The sequence below is a fragment of the Mauremys mutica genome, chromosome 2, assembly GCF_020497125.1.
Source record: "Mauremys mutica isolate MM-2020 ecotype Southern chromosome 2, ASM2049712v1, whole genome shotgun sequence".
In the NCBI taxonomy this organism is placed as follows: Eukaryota; Metazoa; Chordata; order Testudines; family Geoemydidae; genus Mauremys; species Mauremys mutica.
In genome coordinates this window covers 78,999,866-79,023,955 of record NC_059073.1, presented here as the reverse complement: position 1 = coordinate 79,023,955, position 24,090 = coordinate 78,999,866, and the positions used below count along the sequence as shown (strand labels likewise).

At 48.3% G+C, this 24,090-nt stretch overlaps 1 protein-coding gene across 3 annotated transcripts in view; it reads right to left on the bottom strand.

The window, feature by feature from the left end:
- Nucleotides 1–24,090, bottom strand: part of B4GALT6 (beta-1,4-galactosyltransferase 6) — a 118,948-nt gene that overhangs the window by 32,493 nt on the left and 62,365 nt on the right. For 2 of the 3 annotated variants that reach the window (XM_045007846.1, XM_045007848.1), the window contains exon 1: nucleotides 20,382–21,284. The exons of the other annotated variant lie outside the window; for it this stretch is intronic. In XM_045007846.1, coding sequence (XP_044863781.1) covers nucleotides 20,382–20,496 — 115 coding nt within the window. In that variant the 5' untranslated portion in view covers nucleotides 20,497–21,284. Of the gene's footprint in view, nucleotides 1–20,381; nucleotides 21,285–24,090 lie in introns of those variants that run through there. 3 annotated transcript variants of the gene reach the window in all.

Genomic DNA, 24,090 nt, shown 5'->3' with positions numbered 1-24,090 from the left:
AGGCAGTGATCCCGTGGAAAAAAAAGTCCATGTAAAAACCCATATGCAGAAGAGGCCAAATTAAGATGGCAAAGGCAACCTTCATTTTGGCATTTCCTAACTTTTGAGTGCTTGACTTACAACCTTAATGTTCTTTTAATTTTGTTTCTTGTGGATAATATAAATAAAATACTATTGAAGTACACCTCTACCCTGATATAACACGACCTGATATAACACAGGTTCGCATACAATGCGGTAAAGCAGCGCTCCGGCAGATCAGCATGTCAGCTCTCAGCTGCGGTGCTCCGCTTCCCACCGCCGGTGAGTGCGAGGAGGTTGGGGAAAAGGCGCCCCCCATACTCACCTGCGGCAGGGAGCTGGTGGAGCGGAGCGGGCTGGGGCTAGGCTGCTCTGCTTCCGCCACTGCTGGTGAGCGCAGGACCTTTCCCCAATCTCCCCCCCGCCCCACACCAAACGACATGGCTGGTGCTGGTGCAAGGAAAGCGGAGCGGGCTGGGGCCACAGCACTCCGCTTCCCGCCACAGGTGAGTATGAGGGGCGTCCTTTCTCCAACCTCCCCGCACTCACCAGCAGTAGGAAGCGGAGCGCCCCGGCTGGGAGCTGGTAGAGTGGAGCGGGCTGGGGCCAGGCTGCTCTGCTTCCCGCCACTGCCAGTGAGTGCCTGTCAGGGGACAGGGTCCTGGGGGTGATTAGGGATGGGGGTCTCTGGAGGGGGCAGTCAGGGGACAAGGAGCAGGGAGGCTAATGCAAGTTCGATATAACACAGTCTCACCTATAGCGTGGTAAGATTTTTTGGCTCCGGAGGATCGCGTTATATCAGGGTAGAGGTGTATTATGTATTTAGCAGAGAAATGCTATATCAATATCGCTCCCTTAGTAGGATGTCTCCTGGAGCTTGATTTATCTTAATGAAAATAAATGGTAATTATTTCTGTCTATTGGGAATAGTAGCATTAGCACAAAACATCTATTAAGAAGAGCACAGTAGTTTAACCAGTTTTTAAATTCTTAGTGCTGGTCTTTTGGTAAACTAGTTGCCCTAGCAAAAATTGAGAGACATGTTTTACAGGGTATTCTAGGAGTAATGAAACAGGGAGGAAGGAAGAGAGAAGACTGTTTCCAAAGAAAGGTGTAGTGCCAAATTTGGGGTGAATAATATTCCCAAATTGGTTTTGCCAATGTAAAAATGTCACTTTTCCCCTCCATAAGTAGAAAATTGATAATGCTTTTTCATTGTTGACAACTCTTACAATTTTATCATAAGTTAAGCAAAATTTGGCATTTTTCTTAAACCCTAGCTTTTGGAAGCAAGAGACTGTCCAGAAATCGCAGCTTTCATCTAAAGCAGAGCTTTTAGTCTTCATGGTAATTGAGAAAAGCTTGAAAACATAACCAATTGCTCTCTACAGGCTCAGAAATCTGAAGACAAATGAAAAGAACCCAAAATTTATTTTTAAAGAAATAGCATGAGTGTTTAGGGCCTTCCTTTTTTTTTGTGTGCTTTGGTTTGGCAATACTGCTGTTTGCCTATGTAACCGCTCAATAGTGTGGCCCAATAACTTCAAAGTGTTTTTATATGTACATAGTGGCAACAATGACGACTCTTGGAATTTTGAAGAAACATATTGGAAACAATTTACACTGCTGAAATAAGATATGGTAGTACTCCACTGACATGGTGCAGACATTTCAGAGCTACTATTATCACCACTGTAGCAAGCAAGATTTGATTTCAGAACTCAAACACTTTTTTAAAGGTTCAAAAGACACTTTTTCATCTCCATCAACAGCTAACTTATAAACTTGCTGAATCTACATCAATTCACCTGAGATTTGATACCTGGTCCTCAATTAAGTGAGAATATTTTTGCCAATTCTTGGGTGGTAGGAAAGTAAGAAATTTCATTTGTGGAAGTCTTCAGTGACTTTTTGGAAAAACATATACAAATATTTGATTTCTTTCTCTCTCCTAAATTTGAAGAAGTGCTTTTGAATATTTTTAGAAAAGCTGGATGCTGTAAGCTTTCAAGTTGTGTGCTATGAACACTTGGACTTCTGCATTTGGATGCATTCTTTGTAAGCTTTATAAGCACTTCCACATGCTATTCTGCAGCTTCTAAACCCAGTGGAGGCTCCTAGAAAACTAGTAAGTAAAATGACAAGATTATCAGAAGTTAAGAAATCTACAAATACAGTTTTGAAAACAATTTTGGTACAACAGCAAAATAAAAATCAGAAGCAGGAAGCATGCCAAATAATCAGTGGGGACACTGGACGATAGAGGTTCTAATGTAGTACTCAAGGAAGATAAGGCAACTGAAGAGAAGCTAAATGAATTCTTTGCATTAGTCTTCACTGCAGAAGATGTGAGAGATTTCCACCCCTGAGACATTCTTTTTAGGTGATAAGTCTGAGGAACTGTCCAAGATTGAGGTGTCAGTAGAGAGGGTTTTGGAACAAATTGATAAATTAAACAGTAATAAGTCACTAGAACCAGATGGTATCCAAGAGTTCTGAAGGAACTCAAACGTGAAATTGTAGAACTACCAACTGTAGTATATAACCTATCCTTTATATCAGCTTCTGTACCAGATGACTAGAGAGTAGCCAATGTGACCATTTTTTTAAAAAAGGCTCCAGAGATGATCCTAGAAAATAAAAACCATTACACCTAACTTCAGTACCAGGCAAATTGGTTGAAACTATAGCAAAGAACAGAATTACCAGGTACACAGATAAACACAATTTACTGGGGAAGAGCCAACATGGCTTTTGTAAAGGGAAATCATTCCTCAACTATCTATTAGAATTCCTTGAGCCCAGAGTGTGTGTGTGTGTGTGGGGGGGTGATACAGGAGGGGTCAACAAATGTTGACAAGGGTGATCCAGTAGATATAGATATATCTTTTCATAAAGAGCCTTTGGTGAGGGACCTTATGCAGAGTAAGCAGTCATGGGATAAGAGGGAAGGTCCTCTCCTAAATCAGTAACGGGTTAAAAGATAGGAAACAAAGGGCAGGAATGAATGGACAGTTTTCAAAATGAAGTGACGTAAACAGCAATGTCTCCTAGGGATCTGTACTGAAACCAGTGCTGTTCAACATATTCATAAATTATCTGGAAAAAGGGGTATACAGTGAGGTGGCAAAATCTGCAGATGATACAAAATTACTAAAGATTGTACTCTGCTTTGGACCTAAGAATTACAAAGGGATCTCACAAAAATGGATGACTGGCCAACAAAATGGCAGATGATGTTCAATGTTGATAAATGCAAAGTAATCAACACTGGAAAACGAATTCCAACTATATATACAAATTGATGGGTCTAATAAATAATATATGGAGATAAACCTATCTCATAGAACTGGAAGGGACCTTGAAAGGTCATTGAGCCCAGTCCCCTGCCTTCACTAGCAGGACCAAGTACTCTCCCTAACAGGTTTTTTGGGTTTTTTTTTTGGTCCCAGATCCCTAAATGGCCCCCTCAAGGACTGCACTCACAACCGTGAGTTTAGCAGGCCAGTGCTCAAACCACTGAGCTATTCCTCCCCCTTATATTAGTTGTTCGGTCTAAATTACTTGTTACCACTCAAGAAAGAAATTATAGATTCATCGTCCACCATTCTCTGAAAACATCCATTCAATGTGCAGCAGCAGTAAAAAAGCTAATAATGTCAGGCACCATTAGGAAAGAGATAGCTTATAAGACATTAATAAAATAAGACAAAGTATCGTAATGCTACTATTTAAATCCATAGTATGCCACACCTTGAATACTGTGTGTAGTTCTGATCACCCCATATCAAAAGATATATATTAAAATTGGAAAAGGTACAGAGAAGGACAACAAAAATGATTAAGAGTATGGAACAACTTCCATATGAAGAAAGATTATAAAGATTGTGACTTTTCAGCTTGGAAAAGAGATGACTAAAGGGGGATATGATGCAGGTCTATAAAATCGTGACTGTTGTGGAAGACAATAGGAAAGTGTTATGTGAAGGAAAAGACGGTTACTCACCGTAGTAACTGTTGTTCTTCGAGATGTGTTGCTCCTATCCATTCCAGTTAGGTGTGCGTGCCGCGCGTGCACGGCTCTTCGGAAGATTTTTACCCTAGCAACTCCGGCGGGCCGGCTGGGCGCCCCCTGGAGTGGCGCCGCTATAGCGCAGGATATATACCCCAGCCGGCCCGTCCACTCCTCAGTTCCTTCTTGCCGGCTACTCCGACAGTGGGGAAGGAGGGCGGGTCTGGAATGGATAGGAGCAACACATCTCGAAGAACAACAGTTACTACGGTGAGTAACCGTCTTTTCTTCTTCGAGTGATTGCTCCTATGCATTCCAGTTAGGTGATTCCCAAGCCTTACCTAGGCGGTGGGGTCGGAGTTAGATGTTGCAGAACGCAACCGCTAAGCCAGAGGCTGCAACAGCTCTGGACTCCCGGACCAATGAGGCAAAGGTGTGGACCGAGGACCAGGTAGGTGTACAACACATCCCCCGAAAGGGAATGCGAGCCAGGAAGGCAGCTGAGAAGCGTGAGCCCTGGCGGAATGTGCAGCAAGGTGGCTCTATGGCACATGGGCCGAAACAGAAGAGGTGCAGATGCACAACGTCATTGAAGATGAAATCCTCTAGGAGGAGACAGGTATGCCCTTCGTCCGGTATGCCGGTACGATGAAGGTTGTGGGGGCGTTACGAGAGGGCTCTGTCCGCTAGATATAGATTGCGGATGCCCTGCAGATGTCGAAGGAGGGCAACCGTTGCTCTCCTTGCACAGAGAGTGGCTTCGGAAATAAGACCGGAAGGAAGATATCCTGGTGGATATAAAAGGCCGACACCTCCTTGGGGAGGCAGGTCGGACGTGGTAATAACTGCCCTTGTCCTTGAGGAACACAGTATCCCTTGGGCCTATTGTGAGAGTCTGAAGCTCGGAGACTCGTGTGGCCGCAGGAAAGACTACAGGAAACTGCCTTGCAGGACAGTTATATCAATGAGCATGTTGACATTGGCTCGAATAGGGCCGTCATAAAACTGGGTAGAACCAGATTGAAGAGCCAGGTTTATGGCGGGGCCCCACTTGGGGGGGGGTGCATAAATGCTCCAAGCCCTGAGGAACTAGATGGAACGGAGCGGGATCTCGGCGGGAGAAACATTGCGCGTTTCGGAGCAGCATGAGAAACGCTTCCACTCGGCCAGATACTTTAATCGAATGGACGAATTTTCTACCACCCCGGAGAATCCCGTAGAACCGAGGCCGAACAACGTAACTCAGATCGGTTTAGCCACGCAGGAGTCCTGCTGTGAGGTGCAGGGATTACAAGACCGGGTGGTGAAGGTTGTCGTGATTCCGCGTCATGGGGTCTGTGCCAAGAGGGTTGCTACCGAGAGGTGTAGCAACATGGTGTGCCAGTGCTGCCCAGGTTACACTGGAGCGAACCCGATCAGGGGCGCTCTGTCCCTGCGGAGTTTGAGCAGGACCTTGTGAACCAGTGGGGACAGTGGACAGCGTACGGCAGATGGCTGATCCATGGCCTCAGGAAAATCCTCCAAGACCGAGCCTGGGGAGAGGCCTTGGAACGAGGAGAATTTCTCTCCCTCTTTCCGTTCTCGCGAAAGCGAGGAGGGCTATGCGGGGGAAGACCCACTTCTGGAAAACGGAATAGATAAAGACGGGAGGAAACCACCACTTGTGAGACAGGAAGGATCTGCTGAGACGATCCGCCAGCTGAATCGCCTGGTACACAAGGCAGACTGCTCTCAGCTCTCGGACATTGATGTGTAAGGCCAGCTCTTGCGCTGACCGAAGGCCATGAGTGCGAAACTACACCAGGTGCGCACCCAGCCGAGAGATGGGCTGTCTGTCACGAGGGACCCCGAGGGGTGAGTGAAACAGCATCCCCGGATACACCGGGGAGGACGCCGACTCCCGGTCGAGGGAGCCTAGGCTGCTCGGTGGAAACGAGACGACCACGAGTATGCCATCTCTGCCCGGGTGGCACCCCCAGGTGAGCCACGATTGAAGTGAACAGAGGCAAAGCCTGGTATGTTTAGTTGCAAACGTGTAGACAGCCATGTGACTCAGGAAACCGAGGCAAGAGCGAGCCCAAGTTGGCGGGAAGGTCCGTAGACCTTGTACAATTGTTACCCTCGCCTGAAACCAAGGCTGAGGAAAGCAGGCTCTGGCGAGTCTGGAGTCCAGGACGGCCCCAATGAATTCCCTTCCCTATATGGGAATCAGAGTGGATTTTACTATTGATCATCAGGCCTAGACACAGGAAAAGGTTCATGTCGATGCCCACATGACTGGTACTTTGGGCCCGGGGGTTCTTCGAATGAGCCACTCGTCTAGACACAGAGAACGTGTATCAGACGGTGGCGAAGAAAGGCGGCGATTACAGCCATGCACCTTGAATACCCCTGGGCTGTATAGAGGCCAACCGGGAGGGCCGTATACTGGGAATAACGATGGTAGGCCCCAAACCGAGGGTACCTTCTGTGTGGAAGAGAAATGGCAACGTGAAAAACACGCGCCCTTCATATCGAGGGCGGCGTACCAGTCTCTGGGATCCCAGGATGGGATGACGGTCGCCCTGGGTACCATGCGGAACTCATCTGCATCGTGACTTGTTGAGTTCCTGCAGGCCTAGGATAGGTCTGAGACCTCCCTTCGCTTAGGGGAATAGGTTTCGCCCTTAGGTACCTCCTGTATAGCTCCAATGAGGGGGAGCATCCGCACCTCTTGCCAGAGGAATCGCTCGTGAGAGGGGTTCTTAGGAGGGGCGAGGATGGGTAGGCTTTTGCCCCATTGGTGGTCAGAAGGACCCTAATTCTGGCTCCTTTGGGGTGCGGATTGATGGCCACGACCGTGTAAGCCACGCCCGCTGGCCATGTCCTGACCTTGTCAAGGCGCAGGGTAAGAGCGGAGGTTGGGGACGGAAGCGTCGGCGCTGAATTACCGGCGTGTGCATGCCGAGAGAGAGAGAGAGAGCAAAGTGACCCTGCTGCCCTTTAGGTTCTGCAGTCTAGGGCCAGTGTTGTCAGAGAACAGGCCTGTGCCACTGAAGGGCAAGATCTGTATAGCGTGCCGCAGCTGCGAGGAAAGGCTCGATAACCGGAGTCCTGAAACGCGCCGCGTGGCAACACCCGAGGCCAGAGTCATGGCAGCGGAGTCAGCTGCGTCCAACGAGGCCTGGAGGGAAGCTCTCTCCAGCTCCGTCCTTTGCTGCAGGAGGGCATCAAACTCTTGACGGGAGTTCCGAAGAACCGACTCTGTAAATTTGCCCACCGCCACCCACAGTAGCGGATAAGCAGGGCTTGCTGGTTCGCTACACGAAGTTGCAGGGCCCCCTCCGGGTACATCTTATGGCCCAGTAAGACCACACGCCCAGCCTCTTTGGATTTAGGGGCTGGTCGCATTTCGATTAGAGGAGGGCCAGAGGGGTATGTTCCTGCCCCCGCCTCATCTGGGGAGGAGGAAGAAGAAAGGCCCGGGACAAGCGGGTCCTGTGTGGGCTCGAGCTCCTGGACGACCTCCTGATCCGGTGGGATCTGGGAGCCCAGTGCCGAACCGGGGGTTGCTCTGTACCGGTCGGACGGGGACGACTAATTGTCACCTCTGGCACCCAGAGCTCGGAGGGAACGGAGCGAGATGGGATCACCGGTACGCCTCTGGCGTGGTAGTACACCCACGGCGTCCAGAATGACCACTGATAGGTCTCCTCGAAGACTCTGGAGGGCAAATCGGAAAACAGAGTGCTACACATATGAAGAGTCCGCACGGGACGACACTGATGCGTGGCTGGATGGCCCTGGAGGAGCTGAAAGCTCTTGGTAGAGTCTCCGTCTGTAACTGACGTCGCTCGATGCGGCACCGGGGATCGGTACCGGTAGACAGACCGGTACCGAGAACGGGACCTGCCACCGAAGCTGTGCCGGCCGGTCGACCGAGGGCGGTGCCTGAGGCTTGATTGGAGCTGAGTGTCCTGGACCGGCGAACGGGATGCTGACCGGTGCCGCGAGCACTACTGGTACCAACAGGGAGAACGGCGCCGAGACCTAGATCGGTGACGGGACCGAGAACATCTGCGGAACCGCGACCCTGAATGGTGCCGCTGTGCGGTGCCGAGGTAGGGTGGTCTGATCAAGGCAGGCTTGCCCATCGACTATGTAACCCCCACCGGCGGTGCCGGGGGTTGAGGCAGCGTAGATGCTGTCGTTGCAATCAGCCCCCTCGCCGTGGACACTGTCTCTGGCGTGGAGGGAATAGTGAGCTCGACCATAGCTGGCACCCCGGATGCAGCTTCATAGTGTGCTCGACCACGGTCCATACCGGGGAGTGTTCCAGCACCGGACTCGACGGCTTTTGCCTGGCCGGAGTTAATGGTGCGGGCATTGTCGGTGCCGCGGTAGACATCGGTGCCGGGCGATCCGACGGAGCATAGCGCTCGGCTGCGGAGCAGGCGGCTCGGACGCAGCTTCAGGGCGAGCTCGACCACGGTCCGTACCGGGGAGCTTTCCGGCACCGGACTCGACGGCTCTTGCCTGGCCGGAGTTAATGGTGCGGACATTGACGGTGCCGCGGCAGACATCGGTGCCGGGCGGTCCCACTGAACATAGCGCTCGGCTGCGGAGCAGGCAGCTCGGACGCAGCTTCCTAGCGAGCTCGACCACGGTCCGTACCGGGGAGCTTACCAGCACCGGACTTGACGGCTCTTGCCTGGCGATCCGACGGAGCATAGCGCTCGGCTGCGGAGCAGGCGGCTCGGACGCAGCTTCAGAGCGAGCTCGACCACGGTCCGTAACGGGGAGCTTTCCAGCACCGGACTCGACGGCTCTTGCCTGGCCGGAGTGAAAGGTGCGGATATTGTCGGTGCCGCGGCAGACATCGGTGCCGGGCGATCCGACTGAGCATAGCGCTCGGCTGCGGAGCAGGCGGCTCGGACGCAGCTTCCGGGCGAGCTCGACCACGGTGCGTACCGGGGAGCTTTCCAGCACTGGACTCGACGGCTCTTGCCTGGCCGGAGTAACTCTTCATCCTCCAGGAGAGAGGTCCATGCCGAGGGTACATCGGAGCCAGCGACGGTCATGCCAGGAGGCCTTGGCGGCACCGGCGGTCCGGTGCCGAGGGAGCGCGCCGTGAAAACTAACTAGCGCTCGGCGCCGAGAGCGGAGGAGCAAGAGCTGCCTCCCTCAGGAGCTGTTGAAAACGAAAGCCCCGCTCCCCTTTGTTCACTGATTAAGGGCCTCACAAATGCGGCACTTATCTGTGAGGTAAGATCCCTCGAGGCACTTAGGAGAAGATCTCTTGTCGGCAGCCGAGCATTAGAAAACTCTGTGGACCGGGCATCGGACCCGGCCCCGGGTGAGGGGAAGGGGATAAACCCCGACCCCTCCAAAATAAATACACTATACTATTCTACAAACAAACAGAGTTAACTACAACTATAAACAGAACGAGAGAAAACTACGAGTAGCTAGGGAAGTGGAGGTCAGCTGAGCTGTGCTCCACTGTTCCAACGGCCGTCACGGGCGGAAAGAAGGAACTGAGGAGTGGACGGGCCGGCTGGGATATATATCCTGCGCTATAGCGGCGCCACTCCAGGGGGCGCCCAGCCGGCCCACCGGAGTTGCTAGGGTAAAAATCTTCCGAAGAGCCGTGCACGCGCAGCGCGCACACCTAACTGGAATGCATAGGAGCAATCACTCGAAGAAGAATAAATAACACAAGAACCAGGGCTCACCCAATGAAATTAATAGGCAGCATGTTTAAAACAAACAAAAGGAAGTACTTTTTCCACACACTGCATAATGAATCTGTGGAATTCATTGGCATAGTTCAAAAAAGAACTGGATAAGTTCAGGGAGGATAGGTGTATCTATGGCTCTGAATGTTCCTAGCCTCTGACTGTCAGAAGCTGGGAGTGGATGAGAGGGGATGAATCACTTTATGATTGCCTGTTCTATTCATTCCTTCCAAACCACCTGACATTGATCACTGTCAAAAGACAGTATATTGAGCTAGACAGACCATTGGTCTGACCCAATATGGCCATTCTTATGTTCAATGCTACCAAGCAGATCACCATTAATTAGCAAAGATGACATCAAGATTTACAAACTATTTCAAAACTGAAAACAATTCTGGATGATTGTGTTACCTCCTACCTTTTTCTATGAAGAATTTTGAATAATTTCCTTACTGTCGGTGGTATCCCTGTGAATGTATTTATGACAATTGATTAACAGCATCATTATTGTGGGGAAATTTAGAAATTTTCGTTTCCCTCTGGTTTCCACCTCCTATTTCATCTATAAAGAACACAGCCAGAGTGTATAAGAAATATGTTGGGTTTTTGTGTCAGTGTTCAACTAGATTCTATTTGCTTGACATTTATTGTCCATCTAAAAGACACTTGAAATATGAGACAAACAAGGTGGTGAGGTAATATCTTTTATTGGACCAACTTTTGTTGGTCAGAGAGACAAGCTTTTCAGCTTACACAGAGCTCTTCTTCAGGTCTAAGGAAATTTTCTCAGTGTCACAGCTAAATACAAGGTGGAACCCATTGTTTAGTATAAGTAGTTAACACACATTTCAAGAGACCATTCAAGGTGAAGTGGCCTGTTAACACTCTCCAATCATAGGTGGGAAAGGAGAAAAAAAAAAGGTGTGGGGGCGGGGAATTTAATAGGTTATAGATTGTTGTAATAAGCCATAAATCCAGTGTCTCTATTCAGTCCATGATTTTTAGTGTCTAGCAGAGTCATTAATTTAAGCTCCCAGGCTCATCTTTTGAAGGTGTTGTGCAGGTTTCCTTTGAGGATGAGGACTAAGAGTCAAATATAGAGTGATTATTTTGTGAAGCATGTAAATAAGCAGAGATTGTGAAAAGTAAGTTGGGTTACTAGAGTTCTTCCTATTTTAATAAACCACGACTTTTTTTCCAAAAACAGATGAAGATTTTTAAAAATAATATTTTTTTAAATTACAGGTTCCCAGTAAGTTATTTTTCACAGAATGTTTAAATGGAAAATACCTCATTCAAAAATAATCCATTATGATACATGGATTATGAATACAATACAGTTGTAATAAATCAATATTTGAATTATGCAAGTGGTAATTAATCATTATCCTGGTTTAAAGTATTTTTAAAAAGCTAAATTCACAATAAGGGCAAAAAAGAAACTAAGTACAAGCTACTGACATCTACCATTGGCAAAATACAGACAGTGTTCTTAACAGTATTTTAGAAGACCAAGACCAATAAGAGAAATGGCTCAACAGATACTTGTATGATACAAAACTAAATTAAAATGACAATTATTCATTTTCCAACTAAATGCTATACATACAGAAGGAAGAGTTAACTAAAGCACGCAACATACTAAAATGTAATCAGGGACTTAAAACAAGTAAAAAAAAAATCAACATCGCAACAGTTATGGAGACATGAGGAGTGATTTCATACTTAAACTTGCAATTAAAATCGGAACGTAAAGTAAGAATAAAAAAATCCTTGTTTCACACTTTAACTGAACTTAGTCTCCAAATTTGTCATGATTACTCTTCAGGAGTAATTAACGTTGTCTTATTTTTTAGGAAAATATTTCCTCTGCAGTTAGTAAATATTTTTACATGCTTTCTTTTTGTAAACTTTCTCCTGTTTCTCACTTTTCTTTGGTTTCCTACGGCTAATCAATCACACCTCCCCCTGCCCCAAATTCCACAGATGAAATCTTTAAAATAGGCCTCTTTGATTTTAAAATTAAACAGTCATTCCCTTTTATTCTGGATAACTCAACTGAACTACAAGAACTACAAGAAAAGCCAATCGAGCTGCTCGGATAAGTCTGCTACCTCCAAACCGCTGAAATGGACCTGCAAGTTCCCAAACTGGCAACTTGGATTTCAACTCTACCTCTCTCATTGCTTCCTCCTTCCTATTACCTATTTAAAAAAGGAGTCATGAAGGAGACCAGAATAGAGGTAGAGAAGAGATGGGAAGATGAAGTCCAAATTGTCAGATACTCCACTTGCAAAGGCAGCTACTATTTCTGATGAAGCACAGGAATTTTTTTTTAGACGTTCCAGTTTGATTTATCAGAGAAGTCTCTCAGACTAGGGGCTTTTCTACGCAGTGCTTTAACACTAGCATGTTGTGCACTAAAATTAGCCTGTGCGGACCATGCTAGAACACACTAAAAGTTTCCAGTACATGTTAACACAGCACTGTTTGAAAAGGGACTATGTTAACATGCATGAGGGAACTTCAGGATCCACGCAGGCCAGTCAGTGCTTGACATGCTAGTACAGACTAAAATTTACACCCCTGTGGTACAGACTAAAACATCATGTGGACAAGCCTGAGGACTCAGTTGCTGGGCTAGACAATGGGAAGAAGAGGTTATATGTTGAGCAGAAACGTGCTTAATGGAAAAAAGTAAGTGTAAGTAAGTGTGTGTGTGTGTGTGTGTGTGTGTGTGTGTGTGTGTGTGTGTGTGTGTGTGTGAGATCATGCCAACAGAGCATGGGTGAGCAGTTTAACTCCCAACTGACTTCTTGATTCTTAGAGAGACAAAATGAGTGAAGTAGTATCTTTTACTGGACTAACTTCTGCTAGTGAGAAACACAAGCTTTCCAGCTACTCAGAACTCTTCTCCCTGATTTCTGTTACTCACCTGGCAACAGCTCCACTCCATTGCCTAGCTCCTCAGTCCCAACGGGCAGCCCCTTCTTCCATGCTCCCATGATCCAACTCTCATAAGCCACATTTCAAGTACAGTAGAACACCTCAGAAGTGTTTGTAACTCTGAACAAAATGTTATGGTTGTTCTTTCAAAAGTTTACAGCTGAATATTGACTTAATACAGCTTTGAAACTTTACTATGCAGAAGAAAACTGCTGCTTTTAACCATCTTAATGTAAATGCAACAAGCACAGAAACACTGATTACCTTGTCAAATCTTTTTTTTTTAAACTTTCCTTTTTTTTCTTTTTTTTAAGTAGTTTATGTTTAACACAGTACTGTATTTGCTTTGTTTTCTTTTGACTTATGGCTCCAAATGAGATGTGTGGTTGACCAGTCAGTTCATGACTCTGGTGTTCCTGAGGTTCTACTGTAGAAAGATTTTTCCCACCTTTATTTATGCAATAACAACTAATGAAAAAATAAAAAATAATTTTCTATTTCGAATTGTAACTATTTGAGGGAAGGTGGGGAAACCTTCAACAAAATTAGGGAGTCTGCCCACTGTGGACAGAAAACTGGATTCTAGAGGGAGCTTGTGACCAATGGACAACTCTGATACTAATCTCTGTGCCTGTCCAACATTATCCATAGCCCTCTACAAATCAGAACTCATCTTTTATCCACACACTCCAGTATTTATGCATGTGGAAGTTTTCCCAGTTTTTCCTCAGTTCAGGACTCCCCCCTTGCAAACCACAGGAGGGTCTCCAGAATAGGTAGCTGTATTCCTGATGCATCTTCAGATCCCATCTCCTATCCCCTCTCCATCACCCCCATGTCCTAGATTTTATCATTACTAAGGCCTGGTCTACACTACGCGTTTAAACCAATTTTAGCAGCGTTAAACCGATTTAACGCTGCACCCGTCCACACAACGAGGCCCTTTATATCGATATAAAGAGCTCTTCAAACCGGTTTCTGTACTCCTCCCCGACGAGAGGAGTAGTGCTGAAATCGGTATTACCATATCAGATTAGGGTTAGTGTGGCCACAAATCGACGGTATTGGCCTCCGGGCGGTATCCCACAGTGCAGCATTGTGACCGCTCTGGACAGCAATCTGAACTCGGATGCACTGGCCAGGTAGACAGGAAAAGCCCCGCGAACTTTTGAATTTCATTTCCTGTTTGCCCAGCATGGAGCTGTGATCAGCACGGGTGGCGATGCAGTCCCAAATCCAAAAAGAGCTCCAGCATGGAGCGTACGGGAGATACTGGATCTGATCGCTGTATGGGGAGGCAAATATGTTGTATCACAGCTCCGTTACAGAAGACGAAATGCCAAAGCATTTGAAAAAATCTCCAGACTGAGGCCACAGCAGGGACTCAGCACAGTGCTGTGTGAGAAGCGTAACGGAAAGCCAAAGAATCAAATGGATGCTCATGGAGGGAGGGAGGGGGTACTGAGGACTCCAGCTATCCCACAGTCCCCGCAGTCTCCGAAAAGCATTTGCATTCTTGGCTGGGCTCCAAGTGCCTGAAGGGTCAAAAACATTTTCCCGGGTGTTTCAGGGTGTATGTCGTCAATTTACACCCTTCCCCCCACCCCAGAAAGAAAAGGAAAAATAATCGTTTCTCTCCTTTTTTCAATGTCACCCTATGTCTACTGCATGCTGCTGGCAGACGGGGTGCTGGAGCGTTAAACAGCAGCATCCTCTCCTCTCCCTGGTGGCAGACAGTACAGTGCAGTAGGACTGGTATCCGTCCTCGTCATCAGCCCGTGAGTGCTCCTTGCTGGCCTCAGTGAGGTCGGCCGGAGGCACCTGGGGGCACCTGGGTAAAAATAGGATGGTACAGAATGGCTGGTAACCGTCCTCATCATAGCAACTGGGGGCTGAGCACTATCAGCCCCTCTTTCCCCCCCCCCCCGTCACGTCTAAAGAAAAGATTCTGTACTGGCTGGACTATCATAGTAGCGAAAAGCTGGTCTCCTCTCCCCCCCTAACCTTTAACGTCCTGCCTGGACTATCATAGCAGCTGGAGGCTTCCTCCCCCTCATTTTATCTCACTAAAAAGTGTTCCTTATTCCTGCATTCTTTATTACTTCATCACACAAATGGGGGGGGGACACTGCCACAGTAGCCCAGGAGGGTTGGCGGAGGAGAGAAGCAACAGGTGGGGTTGTTGCAGGGGCACCCCCTAGAATGGCATGCAGCTCATCATTTCTGTGGGATCTCAGGGGCTCTGACACAGAGCGGCTGTGCTCTCTGGTTCTCTAGTACACTTGCCCCATATTCTAGGCAGGACAGACTATTTTTAGACAAAACATAGGAAGGGAATGACCCAGCGGGTCATTCCCATTTTTGCCTATGCGCCCCTGGCCGACCTCATCGAGGCCAGCCAGGAGCACCCTTGATAGCAGCAGACGGTACAGAACAACTGATAACCGTCATCTCATCGCCAATTTACAATGGCATGGTAGACGGTACAATATGACTGGTAACCATCTCTGCTATCTTGCAAAGGCAAATGAATGCTGCTGTGTAGCAGTGCAGTACCGCGTCTGTCAGCAGCATCCAGTACACATACGGTGACAGTGACAAAAGGCAAAACGGGCTCCATGATTGCCATGCTATGCCGTCTGCCACGGCAATCCAGGGAAAAAGGGCACGAAATGATTGTCTGCCGTTGCTTTCCCGGAGGAAGGATTGAGTGACGACATTTACCTAGAATCACCCGCGACACTGTTTTTGCATTGGGATCTCAACCCAGAATTCCAATGGGCAGAGGAGACTGCGGAAACTATGGGATAGCTATGGGATAGCTACCCACAGTGCAACGCTCCAGAAATCGACACTAGCCTCGGTACATGGACGCACACCGCCGAATTAATGTGCTTAGTGTGGCCGCGTGCACTCGATTTTATACAATCTGTTTTACAAAACCGGTTTATGTAAAATCGGAATAATCCAGTAGTGTAGACATACCCTGAGTAAAGCTGGTCAGGAAGAAGACAAAAAAAATTTCTGTTCCATGAGAAATTCTGATACTGATTGTTTTTGTTCCAAATTTTAATTTGAGACTATTTAAACTCTTCATTTCAAGAAGGCAAACACATAAGTTTTTATATATTACGTATAAATATTAATATTTTAATATAAGATAAAACAAAATGAATCAAAACGATAAAATTGAAACAAATTGTTTCAACTCTCTCCTGTTGATTTTGATTAAATTTCTGACATGTTTCCACAAACCCTTTGATTTTGACAAAACTGCATTTTTCAATGGAAAACTGTTCCACTGGAAATTTTTTAAACCAGCACCACTACTAACAGGAGCAGGAAAAAGGGGAGAGTTACAGCTTTGTATGACTCAAATTACTAGAAGTTTTGTGGTAGAGGCATCTTCTCCCTAGAGAGGAATTCCATTCTAATGACCTGAACAGGTCTGTCAAACTTGAATTCCTTCTAGAGAAGGCTAGGTCTTCCCAGGGAACCTGTGGAACTCCTTGCCAGAGGATGTTGTGAAGGCCAAGACTATAACAGGGTTCAAAAAAGAACTAGATAAATTCATGGAGGATAGGTCCATCAATGGCTATTAGACAGGATGGGCAGGGATGGTGTCCCTAAGCCTTTGCTTGCCAGAAGCTGGGAATGGGCAACAGGGGATGGATCACTTGATTACCTGTTCTGTTCATTCCCTCTGGGGCACCTGGCATTGGCCGCTGTTGGAAGACAGGATACTGGGCTACATGGACCTTTGGTCTGACCCAGTATGGCTGTTCTTATGTTCTTATTATGTTCTTATATGTCATTACATCACCACCCCATATACAACCCAACCTTTTCCTCTTCATCCAACCCTCCTTCTCTCCTGCTGTTAACCCCCTCATATCTTTCTGGTCTCAAAAAGAAGGAAACATGTCAGACAGCAGCTCTACTACAACAACCTTCTGTGGTAAGTTAGAGTGGCCCTCTGATGAATCTCTTGTGGTTTGCCAGAGAAGAGCTCCATTCTAGTGAACCAGAGGAAGTTCACCACAGCAAAGTTCCATTGTGATGAATACATTTATTATTCTAACATACAGATATTATACAATTTCCATCTGCATTTCCACATTTAATATACCAACTGTAGAACAATTACTAACAAAGATCACTCTTTCACACAAAAGTTTTCCTAAATATTATAGGAAAACATATTGCAGATATCATTTGCAATCAGACATTTCTCATTTACACACACTAATAAAAAACTGTGTATTCACAAACATGATAATAACCAATAAATGCGGTTGGAGTTGAATTTCAAAAGTTCTCATTGGTTACCTAAATTTGCTTGGTGTGGTTAGAGAAAGGGAAGGGAGATAGCTGGTGAAGAAGGGGAATTGGTTTGAGTGCAGCATTGATGGGGTGCTGAATGACAACTATACACAGCCTTGCTTTTTACAATTCGCTGGTGGGAGATTCAACCTAGCATTTTTAATATTATTAGAATGGATCTGATCTTAAAGCCAGGAATCAGGGATAAGAGTCACACAAAAAAAAACAAAAAAAACACACATTTTAGATGGAAATTTAACTGAAAATCGTTGTGGCTTTTGCATACTGGCTGGCTCAGAGGACTAATGATAATAGGTCAGATGGGAGCAGGGTAAAACAGACTGGCAGAACCATATACAGTTTTTCCACACATTCAAATCCAGTCTCTGTCAGTAGTGACTGAATGTTTTCTTAAGGCTAATTGGATGTGTGACCTAAGTTAAATGACCTTGGGCTAGACCAACAAAGAAAATTCAGATTCATCATTGCAACTCCTAACATTTAGACATGTTTCCACCTAATGGAATCCACATTCCCAAGTTACATCACTAGGCTTCATATACAATGCCTGGGGAAAGTTAGGTGCCTAAAGCCTGGTCTACACTAGGCGTTTAAATCGGTTTTAGGAGCGTAAAACCGATTTAACGCCACAACCGTCCACACTAGGAGGCACCTTATGTCGATTTTAATGGCTCTTTAAACCGGTTTCTGTACTCCTCCCTAACGAGAGGAGTAACGCTAGTATCGGTATTACCATATCGGATTAGGGTTTGTGTGGCCGCTGATCGACGGTATTGGCCTCCGGGCGGTATCCCACAGTGCACCAGTGACCGCTCTGGACAGCATTCTGAACTCGGATGCACTGGCCAGGTAGACAGGAAAAGCCCCGCGAAGTTTTGAAATTCATTTCCTGCTTCCCCAGCGTGGAGATCTCATCAGCACAGGTGACCACGCACAGCTCATCAGCACAGTTAACAATGCAGTCTCCTGAGAATCGTAAAAGAGCCCCAGCATGGACTGCACGGGAGTGCGCGAGGTGTTTAAAACATTCACGATTGCGGTATTGAGCTGAGCAGGGTCCATGCTTGCTGTGCTATGGCGTCTGCACAGTTCACCAAGCAAAAAAGGCGCGAAACGGTTGTCTGCTGCTCAGGGAGGGAGGGGTGAGGCTGTACCCAGAACCACCCGTGACAATGATTTTTGCCCCATCAGGCACTGGGATCTCAACCCGGAAATGCCAAGGGGCGGGGGAGGCTGCGGGAACTATGGGATAGCTACGGGATAGCTACCCACAGTGCAACGCTCCAGAAATCGACGCTAGCCTCGGACCATGGACGCACACCACCGATTTAATGTGTTTAGTGTGGCCGCGCGCACTCGATTTTATAAAATCTGTTTTACAAAACCAGTTTATGCAAATTCGGAATAGTCCCGTAGTGTAGACGTACCCTAAGACTATGTCTATACTTAAAACACTACAGCAGCAGAGCTGCATTGCTGCAGGTGCGCTGCTGTAGTGCTTCAGTGTAGACACTACTATTACAACAGGAGGGGTTATTTTGTCATCATAGGTAATCCACCTCCCTGAGAGGCAGTAGGTAAGGTGGACAGAAGAATTCTTCCATCCAGCTAACACTGTCTACACGGGGGATTACGTTGGCTTAACTATGTCTCTCAGGGGTGTGGATTTTTCACACTCTTGAGAGACATAGCTATGCCAATGTAACTTCTCGGTGTAGACCAGCCCTAAGTAATCCTCACAGCACTCTTATGAGCTAAATAAATATCATCCCAATTTTGAGGATGAGGAAACTGAGGCACAAAACCTGAAGATTCTTTAGTGGGGGGAAGGATAGCTCGGTGGTTTGAGCATTGGCCTACTAAACCCAGGGTTGTGAGTTCAATCCTTGAGGGGGCCACTTAGGGATCTGGGGCAAAATCAGTACTTGATCCTGCTAGTGAAGGCAGGGGGCTGGACTTGATGACCTTTCAAGGTCCATTCTAGGAGATAGGATATCTCCATTTATTTATTTTTTATTTCACATAGCACACTGATGGCAGAACCAGGAATAGACCCACAGAGTTCTGGCTCCCTGTCCCCTGCTGGAGCCACTTAAATTAAATACACCTCTTAAATAGTAAATATGCTCCCCTGTACTTGATGACTGGTACAAATCAAGAGCCAGGCTGATTTTTTTTTGCCGGGGGCTGTTCTCTTGTGTCACTGAGCAGTCTCTCAACATGTTTGTATCATTTTTCTGAAGTCCCATTTAAATGAAGAACAGTATCAGTACAAGAAACACTAATCTTAAGTAACTACAGAAGTCTGGGTAAAACTGATAAGAAAAAACACTGATTCATGCGCTGCTTTTCTAGTCTGCATTCCTATTGTCTTCAGTGTTCTACCAGAGGGCTTTTAGCTTATTAGATGATGCTTTATAGCACTGGTTGTTTCAACTCTGTGAGGTAAGGAGGGAAAGATTCTTTCATATCATACTGACATGTCAGACAAATTATGCCAATTGTGACTAACATTTTTCCAACAAGCACCTATAGACTTTTTCCTGTTATGCATGGTAGAACCATCCCAAAATATCAGCAAAGCCACTTCATTGCATTCCTTGAAATTCCATCTTAAAACTTTTCCCTGCTGAGATGTCAAAAAACAAACTCCACAATGGTTAAGGAGTTACCCTGCTGTGGCCACTGTGTACAGGCTGACACTAAAAAGTTAAGTCAATCCAGCTACATGATTCAAGGGTGTGAAAAATCCACACCTCTGAGCAACATAATTAAACCAACCAACCCCGTGTGCAGCCAGTACTGGATTGATGTAAAAGTTCTTCCATCAACCTAGCTACTTCCCACTGGGAAGGTGGATTAACTAGTGATGGGAGAATCTGCAGCGATAGGAGGCAGAGTGTCTACATTGAAGCATTACAGCAGCGTAGCTGCGCCGTTTTAAGCATAGACATAGATTATATGTTTACAAAGCATTTGAAAACCTTGAATGAAAGGTGCAACAGACATATACTGTACTACCCTAACTATCCTTCAATCTCTCTCTCTCTCTCTCATCATCCCTTGAGGGGAATGTCCTTTAGTTTTAGACCTAAATTTACTTCCATTCAATACTATTTTTGTGGCACCTCTCTTACTCTGAAAGATCTCCCCAGTGCTGTATTACGCAAAGCCCATTATTATTTAAAGCCTCTCCCAAAACAGACTCGCTGACAGACACTCTTACCTTGGGCCTCTGTCCCAATTACATTCCTCACACTTCGGATATTCTGGCAAGTTAAGAGATGTATAACCCTCCACCTCACCCGCCCGCCCAAGCGGAGATCCTCCCTGCTTACCTATCCCAGGGGCCACATAGATGAAGTAGAGGCACGATGAGGAGAAGGAAAAGAAGAAGATAAAGGCGAGGATGGAGCGATTGGAGACCCGCAGCACCTTCCCGAGCAGTGACATCCTCCTCCTGGACAGGGGCTGCTGCCTCCTAAGCCCAGCAGTAGCCGGCGGCAGCACTTCCCAGCGGGAAGGAGCAGACTCCCATGAGGCGCACAGCGGGGCCAGCCAAGGGAGAGGGCCTCAGGCGAGCCGCCGGCGGCGGGAAGAGGCTGAGGCTGGGGCTGGAGCGGAGGGATGCGGGGAGTGTCTGACAGCAGGAGCTGACCGGCGGGGGATCGGGAAGCCGCGGGGGCGGGGGGCGGTGTGAGGGAAGCTGGCGCGAGTGGCTAGTACACGAGGGTGCTATCGGAAGGGCGGGGGCTCCGGGTGGGCGCTGGGGCTGGGGCTGCAGTAGCGGTAAACACAGCACCGCGCAGGGGAGGGGAGCGGCTCGCTGGGGCTCGGGGCTCCCTTCCCCGCTGCGCAGGTGAAACGGGGGCGCGGAGACGGGCGGGAGGGGCTGCGGGCCGGCCCGGTTGTTCCTGCCCCTCACACAGCGGGGTGGGGTTAATCCGCCGGCAGTGGCAGACCCCGAGGCTGGGCCGAGGCGGGAGGGGAGTCCTAGCGCTGCCGCGGGCGGGACTGCGGTGGCTGCTGGGTGGCTCGGTGGCTGCTCATGCCGGCGGGGGTCATGGCCGCCTGCTCCCTTCTCACGGGCGGCGGCGGCGGCAGCAGCTGCATCGCCGCCACCAGCGGACAAAGTCACCTGCGCGCCCCGCCGCTCCTTCCTCCCGGGCCGGCGGCGGGGAGCGCGCTGCAGCCGCCCCGCCCCTCAGCGACCCGGCTACTGCGGCGGTTGGGAACGTGAGCGAGCCTCTGTGTGGCTGGCGACCAACTGCAGAACTTCAGCGGGCGCGCGCCCGCCCACTCAGGCCGCGCGAGCTGTCTCGTCTGACACTGTCAGCGGCTTGCAGCAGCGCTAGACAGCTCGCGCGGCCTGAGTGGGCGTGGACTGCGCCGGCCCAATAGGGGACAAGGGAGAAAAGAATCCGCTTTCTTGATTGGCTGGTAAATAAACTACTTGATCATGGGGGCAGAGCGTTCTATCAGACTCTCCGGCGGCTATTGTTCTCCTCCGGAAGTGGGGATCCAGGGGAGCGGGGCAAGGGGAGAGACTAATAGTGGTAGGACAAGAGAATGAGTGGCTGGGGAAGGGGCATGGAGGGGAGGCACAGCAGCCGTGGACCCTGTGTGAAGAAGCCTGGCTGGAGCCTTTAGGCTGGGCTCTGTCTCCCCCTAGGTGTGGTCCAGAGCCAGATGACTAAAGCAGTGGTTCTCAAACTTGTGTAGTGGTGGCCCTTTCACATACCAAACCACTGAATGCGACCCCCCCCCCCCACCTTATAAATTAAAAACACTTCTTTATATCTTTAACACCGTTATAAATGCTGGAGGCAAAGTGGTGTTTGGGGTGGAGGCTGACAGCTCACACCCCCCCATGTAATAACCTCATGACCACCTGAGGGGTCTCGACCCCTAGTTTGGGAACCCCTAGACTAGAGCAATAGCAGCTGGTGCCCTTGGGCAGTTGAATCTGGCAATGGTACGAATGGACTATTTTTTAACAGGAAGATGTGTGAGTGCTAGAAGCCGCATGGCAAGAGGATATGAGGGGCAGTAGCTGCATATTGCGGCAGAGGGAGATGAAAAGAAAGAAATGGGGTAATCTGTTGGGGAACTATATTATGTATAACTTTAAATCCCCTTTTGCCTGCAGCTCAGCCAGGGCTCAGACTTTTCAGGACTTTGAGAGAGGTGGGGGGAAGAAATTTGCACAGTTAAATGTTATTCAGAAATAACTGTATGGCACCCTCTCCAGTTTAAGAGCTGTAAACTTCTGCTATCAGCATATGTAACATTTCAGTACAAAATATATCTTTGTATACCTATATCTGCATATTGCCCTCCCATCTTGTCATGGATATAACTTCTCACTCTCTGTGGTATTTCAGAGTGTTAGGCTATGTTAGTCTGTATCAGCAAAAACAACGAGGAGTGCTTGTGGCACCTTAGAGACAATTTTATTTGGGCATAAGCTTTTGTGGGCTAAAATCCACTTCATCAGATACATGGAGTGGAAAATACAATAGGAGTATATATATAAACAGTACATGAAAAGATGGGAGCATGGGGAAATTAGTTTTTGTAGTGACTCATCCACTCCCAGGCTTTATTCAGGCCTAATTTGATGGTGTCCAGTTTGCAAATTAACTCCAGTTCTGCAGTTTCTCCTTAGAGTCTGTTTTTGAAGGGTTTTTTGTTGAAGAATTGCCACTTTTACATCTGTTATTGAGTGTCCAGGGAGGCTAAAGTGTTCTCCGACTGGTTTTTGAATGTTATAATTCTTGAAGTCTGATTTGTGTCCATTTATTCTTTTGCATAGAGACTGTCTGGTTTGGCCAATGTACAAGGCAGAGGAGCATTGCTGGCACATATCACATTGGTAGATGTGGAGGTGAACGAGCCCCTGATGGTGTGGCTGATGTGATTAGGTCCTATGATGGTGTCCCTTGAATAGATATGTGGACAGAGTTGGCAATGGGGTTTGTTGCAGGGATAGATTCCTGGGTTAGTGTTTTTGTTTTGTGGTGTGTAGTTGCTGGTGAGTATTTGCTTCAGGTTGGGGGCTGTCTGTAAGTGAGGACTGGCCTGTCTCCCAAGGTTGGTGAGAGTGAGGGATCATCCTTCAAGATAGGTTGTAGATCCTTGATGATGCGCTGGAGAGGTTTTAGTTGGAGGCTGAAGGCAGTGGTGAGCTGGAGCCGGTTCGCACCAGTTCGCAAGGACCAGTTGTTAAATTTAGAAGCCGGTGTAGAACCGGTTGTTAAAGGGGCCGGCGGGTGGACAAACTCCAGTCTGCGGACAACATCTGGCCCGCAGGACCGTCCTGTCCGGCCCGCCTGAACTCCCAGCTGGGGAGGCTCCCCCAGCCCCCCCCCCCCCCGCAGAGCCCCAGCGCACCGCACCGCCGGCACCAGCACTCTAGGCAGCTCTGCAGCTCCTGCCGCTTTGAACAGCATGGTAAGGGGGTGGGGCTGTGAGCTCTAGCGGGCCACGTGGCACCAATGCACACTGCCCTGAGCAGCATGGTATGGGGGCTGGGCCAGGGCTGGGAGGAGGGGTTGGATAAGGGGCAGGGAGTGGTTGGAGTGGGTGGAGGTTCTGGGTGGTTGGTCAAGGGACGGGGGGGTAGGGTAGGCGTGTGAGTTCCGGGGGGTCTTTCAGGGTGGTAGTGGATGGTGGTAGGGCAGTCAGGGGACAGGGAGCGGGGCGAGGTGGGGTTCTGGGGGGGCAGTTAGGATGGGGAGATCTCAGGAGGGGATGGTCAGGGGACAAGGAGGGGGGGTTGATGGGTTGCGGGTTCTGAGGGGGGCAGGACATGGGTTGGGTTCAGATGGGGTGGGGGAGACAGGCACGTGGGGCCCAGACCCCTTACCATGCTGCTCAGGGCAGCATGTATCGATGCCACGCAGCCTGCTGGAGCTCGCAGCCCCACCCCCTTACCATGCCACTCAAAGCGGCAGGAGCTGCAGAGTTGCCCAGAGCGCTGGCACCGGCGGTGTGGTGCGCTGGGGCTCTGCCAAGTGGGAGGACATGGGGAAGGGGCTGGGGGAG